Source organism: Athene cunicularia, assembly GCF_003259725.1.
Source record: "Athene cunicularia isolate RWA chromosome 15 unlocalized genomic scaffold, athCun1 chr15_part1, whole genome shotgun sequence".
Classification (NCBI taxonomy): Eukaryota; Metazoa; Chordata; class Aves; order Strigiformes; family Strigidae; genus Athene; species Athene cunicularia.
The window spans coordinates 4,415,935-4,421,934 of record NW_020799121.1 but is presented as its reverse complement, the minus strand read 5'-3'; the positions used below and the strand labels follow the sequence as shown (position 1 = coordinate 4,421,934).

The 6,000-nt window shown below is 38.1% G+C and overlaps 1 protein-coding gene across 1 annotated transcript in view; it reads left to right on the top strand.

The window, feature by feature from the left end:
- Positions 1–6,000, top strand: part of SPPL3 (signal peptide peptidase like 3) — a 59,984-nt gene continuing 53,984 nt past the window's right edge. The window contains exon 1 of the mRNA XM_026859930.1: positions 1–110. Within this exon, the coding sequence (XP_026715731.1) occupies positions 1–110 (110 nt within the window). The remainder of the gene's footprint in view (positions 111–6,000) is intronic.

Genomic DNA, 6,000 nt, shown 5'->3' with positions numbered 1-6,000 from the left:
ATGGGGTGGCTGGGCTGTGAGGATTCCCCCCCGCTGACAGCCGGGGAGTGGGAGAGGATCGCTGTGAGCATTAGTGTGGCTGTCATCCTCTGTCCCGGAGGTCTCCGTAGGTGAGCTGGATCTCTGCATGGCTAGAGCTGGTGCACAGCGATCCTCCGCGCCTGGAGCAGGGACAGTACCTGCTCTCGCGTCTGTGAGGCTGCAGGTAATCTCTCTGCCCAAAGGGAGATTTATGTCAGTGTAGGCTGGTAAGTCAGTGGCATGTGTGTGTGTTTTCACCTAGTGACAATAGGCTTGTTCTGTGTACAGGAAATAGAATGGGGAGGAAGAGACCAGTTCCTGTGGGAAGACATGAAGTATAGCAAATGAGAGGGCATTTTTTTCTGTGTCCTGACACTGTCTCGGGCCTAGCTGGCAGTGGATGAAAGACGGGGTTTGGTTTCATCATGTAGTTTTGTTTTTTTGCATTATCACAGATTGCAACTGGAATATCTCAAATAATTTACCTGTGCATCAGCTCTATTGCCCTGACCACTGCAGTAATTTGTGATACTGCATTTTAAATCCATTCCAGTGATACCATCCAGAGTTGGTTTTCGTGGAAAAAAGTTACCATATCTTTATTAAAAAAGGGGCTATATCTCAGCTTTTGACCTTGGTGTGTGCTGAATGTGGAGAAGGGATTGAATATGCAAGGAATATTCCTATTCTGAATGGTTCTGTAAATCCTTCCCTTTACTTTTTCAAAACTTGGAACCCAGTGTGGATTTCCGTTCTGCCACATGTTGAGCCTTTGGCAGCCCCTTCTCCTATATTCTGTCACTTCTCTGTCAAGAACCATTATACATATTGGTCTTTTGTTTTTTAGATGTTCTTTTTATTTTTTTCCACGAGCTCAGTTCAGGCAGTGGTCTAGAGCTCTGCTTTAAAATAACAGCAAAAAGACAACTTCTTTGGCTTAAAGGATTAACTACGTTTTGTTACAGTAAATGAATTCCGTACAGATTTAGGCAGTTTAATGTAGTTTAATTAGATGTGTCTAGTCAACTATTGTCTTAGTGTGTTTTAATTGCAGAATTAAATTACAAGTTGTAAACTATTCCGGGATTTCTTTAAAAAACTAAATCAAACAAAACGTCAATTCCACATTATTTTGATCTTTAACTCCCTTGCTTTTATGAATGGGTGTCTTTGCCATAGTAGGGAAGGTTTTTAACAGTGGCTGGGAGGAGGATTAACTATTCTTTTGGTTGCGTGTTTTAGGGGAATGAAGTTGGGATTTAAGTTGTTCTTCACTGTGTGCTGGGTAGATCACGAGAATGGTAGTTCTTTCTTACAGTATAGAGGTTATAACAACAAGGATATGAGCCAGCCTTACATCTCAAAGCACTCTACTTTTGTGTCTATTTACCAATTCCTCGTTTTTGAGGTTTCTGTCACTTTGCATTTTGACCCATGATCAGCATAGTCTGGGAGCTATGGAAAGAGCAAAAATCCAGTTGCAGACTGAGGAGTCCTGTTCTAGAACTTGTGCACTCTACTCTGTAGATGCGTGTTTAATTACTTACACTTCCAGCAACAATCTTGTGTTTGTTTATTTTTAATTATGGTAATGCAGCTCAGCATAAAATTGGCTAGTGCTTTAGTGCTTTTAGGAAAAATGAGCATGTTTTCAACTGAGGAAACAATACTTCTGTACAGAAGAGTTGCACGGAATTACGTCCAGCGGTTAGTGCAGTTGGACAATTTTGAAGTTGGCAGATTTGGCAGATCTCATCCTGTCCATTTGCCGGACCTGGTCCTTTTTCTGTGTTGCAAAGGCTGCTTTCTCAGAACGAGTGCTTTCTGTGGTTTTTGGTGTAGTGTGTAACTGCTGTACAGATACTTTATTTCACAGCTAAAAATACATAATTTGACAATAAGAATAATCCTTTCACATACCTATCTTTGTGTAGTTTTAAGTTGGTGCCTGGCTGCAGTAGTACTTCCCGCTTGTCCAGGACTGTAAGGCTTGATTACACCTCTTTTTGTGCATAACTATCAACGTGCATCATAGAATCACTGTAGCTTCATAAGTTATGATAAAGGTTTATTTTGGGTTTGATTTAAAAAAAAAAGTCTTAGGTGTGTTAGAAATACCTTGAAAAAAATGTACTTGCATGCTGTGATTACTGGACATTAACATTGTCAAGCACTTATGCAAAATAGGGCTTTTTTCAGGGATTGGCCTCTCTGTTAATCATGTTGTTTTGAAGAGATGAGAACTAATTCTTATTTTGCTATATTTATTGTTTTGTAAAATACTATATTTTTCTTTAAATTACCAAATGAAATTGATTGCAATTATTTTCTTTTATTAAGATATTATAAGCAGGAGGTACTTATGCTTTTTCCTCATCCCTTTCATAGTTTTAAATACTTAACTTGTCATTTGTCACTACTCTTGTGAGTTACTTCTTGCAACAACCTCTTCTTTTTTTTTTTTTTTTTTTAATGTCTTCAGTAGTCTTGCTGACCCAGTATTTCACATATAGGTGTGTTATCCCTGAAAGAAAGATCTACTGAGAATTTTGCTGGTGAAACTGAATACTGTCATCCTGGAAAAAAAAAATTAATGTGAAATGTGGGATAAGTGCCAGATGGAAATGGCTCTTTCAAAGGATATGCACTTTTTTTTTAAAAAAAAGGGTATTTGAATAAAATGCTTGTTAGTAGTGAGTAGAAAAACTTTCTTTGTCAAGTACCTCCAATAGTAGAAGGAAGTTACGAGAGCTATGTATGATACTGCTGTTACTCAAATCTGCAAGCCACAGAGAAATGCAACAATCGCAGGGTTGCACATGATTTTCCAGATTAAATGAGAGCTGAAATTTATCTCCTGCAAGTCGAATGGATTGGGAGAGGACAGAGGTTGTAGAATACCTTTGCTTCCTGTCTCTATTCCAGTGAGGAAATGGGACTGAGTAGTGACAAAAGTTCCTGGTACAATAGAGGAGGGAAAAAATATGGGAAGAGACGTTTGCCCATCACCAGTGTACTCATGGTTAGTAAATGCCAAGGATTTTATCTGCAGGCATCAAGCTATTGGATGTATTAAAACAGATGAGTATGGAAGCAGTAGGACCTAGATCATTGCTTTGTGAATTACTTTCCTTAATTTCTAGCACCATGTGGTAGGATTTTTGCACTGGTTCCTATTTAGGAGCCACAGCAGCATGCATCTCTTGTTTTATCTTCAGTTAGTAGGTGTTCAGTGTTTTTCAAGGCCTGATGTAACACCCCCTCCCTTTTTACTGTTGCCCAGTCTGTCAATAGTGATTGCTTTGTTCTTTTTTTTTTGCCCTTTGAATGCACAAAAGATTTTCACAGCTTCCTTCATATGTGAAGGAGATTTATACACCAAAACCAAATACATTTTAAATTTGTCCTTTCCCAGGTGTTGTATAAGAGTAATATGGATTTGCAATGTGTGCGTGTCCTGTCAGGGTGATGATTAGGAGGCAGACTGGGAGGGTAAGCTAAGAACAAAAAAAGAAGCGACTGTATTGAGTCACTAATCTTAAAAACAACTGAACTCCCTCTTAAATGTTTTAATCAGTGGAATGATTCTTGTATTAGCCATCAAATGTTTGATGAGTGAAATGGTGATATATTTAGAAACTTCTTTATGTAATGCAAAGGGCGTGGAAATTAAGTCTAGCGATGTGTCAGAATAATCAATAAAGCTACTGAATTTTGGAATAAGTGTAAATGTACAATGCCATCTTTGCTTCTGGGAGAATTCAAATTGATTGGTGTTAAAAGTCTTTCTAGATTCAGAGGTCTAAGAATTCGCTTTCATTGCATTTAAGTATTTAACATGCTACTGCTGTGAATTAAAATACAGTGTCTTCCAGAAGACTGAGATAGTGCTTTTAAGTCTTACTTGGCTGGGTTAGATGTGTATGTGGGAGGGCAGGGAGTAAGAGGAGCTACAGCTTGTTGACAGAACTTGTCAAGTACTAGTAAAATCATTTTTTGCATTCAAGATTTTTTACTTGCTTTGCTCAGTTTAGGTTGAGGGACCTTAACTGGCTAATTCAGGTGTGTTGAGGATGGGAGGCAGTTATAACAAACCAACCCAATAATTCACCTGAATTTTTGAAGTATTGCACTTTTTAGGTGACAAGTTGCAAAGCATATATGTGAAATTCTGTTGCGCATACTGTTTAAAATCTGTCATGAAAGCTTGGCATACAAACCTGGAGTTTGGCCTTTAATTTTACACTTGTCAGGAACTGAAATTACTGACCACACTCCATTTTAACGATTGTTAGAAGCCTCCTGAGGACAAGAATGTCATTGTATGAATGTGTGTTGAGTGTCTGGCATCAGAAAAGTGACTTAAACCTCAGTAAATTTGAGAATATCAGGTTTAGAGTTAATATATTTGTCTTTCAGTACCAGTCTCACTTCACTTGTTATTCTCCTTAGAGCTTTTGCTATCTCAGACTGTGTGTCATGTAGGCAGGGACTCTGTTTACAACACTGGACTGAAAGGCAAATAAGGCAAAGAGCATGGAATTAGTTGAAGTTTACAGTTACTTGAATGTACATATATATAATGTCTCTGATTAGCAAAGGGAAAAAAAATGTTCCTGCTTCAATGCAAAGGCTGTATTTACTAATATATTAATTCTTTAAGAAAAATTTATGGTGAAGAACATTTATGGTGAAGAATAGGTGTGCAACACCTATTTCAATTGAGATTTCTGTCAGTTCTGCCTTTACCTTTACAGGATATTGTGGCAGCAGAAGTTAATGGTTCCTTGCTTTTACCCAGTGATTAGAGAGCTTGGCCAGGATATGGGAGATCAGTTCCATCCCGCAGGGTTTCTGACCTTGCATCTCTCACCTTCCAGGGGAGTGCTCTCATCGCCAAACTATGTGTTATTCAGAGGTTGAGCTTTCTGTGTCCATTTAGATCTCTTTCACTTAATATAGAAAACTGTAAATATTTGCTGGACCAGGAAGCAGGCATGCCCTTCTGCATTAATGATCAAAATACTAATTTGGGATTGGCGGGGACCTGGGTTCCACTTCCTGCCTTGATAAAAATGTCGTTTGGAAGACTGAAGGGGCTATGGTCTGTGGGGGTAGTTCAGGCTGCTTTTCTGAAAGATGAAAGGTTGAATTCCCACAAACAGAAGAAGATCTGAATACGATATCCTGTGTCATAGGTAAATGAGCTGTTCGGTGTGTGGATCTGCCATTATCACTGCCTTTTTTATATGGTTTGTTTCAAGTTTGATGAACCTCTCTTTCTTCTGTTGAAGGGTGTGATCCAGTAAAGTAATTGCCTGTTTTGTGCGCTTTGGGGTTTTGGTATGAGTTAAGCAACCTGATGCTGTTGGAATTTGTGTGGGGACCACCAGACAGGTCAAATTGAGGATATTAACATCTGAGATTAGTTGTGTTTTGGTGAATACCACAGTTTTAAATACTAGACTCAGTTGCTGAAATATCTTGTCAATAATCATTTGTCACTGAAACACATTGCCAAAAAATGTGTACTTTTGAAACCTTCCTACAAGAAGAACTTTGAAATACATGTCGTGCTTTTTAAAATGCAGTGATTTTGGTTTCCTAAAATTTGGAAGAAGGGCAAAATGCATTCTGGTCTTTTTTAGTATTTCAGCTATTTTATTTCATTATTTTGGTAATGTGATGTATCAACATCTCTGGCATAAGTGCCACCATCTTTTATTGCCCTTTGACATTTTATGATGACTCTAAGCATTATAATATACTCTGAAACAAATAATTCACACAAGCCATTTAATCAAACAGTCTGATTTTATTCTGGTGACATCTGAGTAAAGTAAAGATCCAGAAAGAACCAAGGCTGAAATTGGTAGAAAAAAATCATTGTGCGCATTTTCTTTTTGGTGCTACGTTGATTTAGCATAACTGATTAAGATTAAAATTTGAAACGATTCAGCCAATTATGTGGGTTGAGTG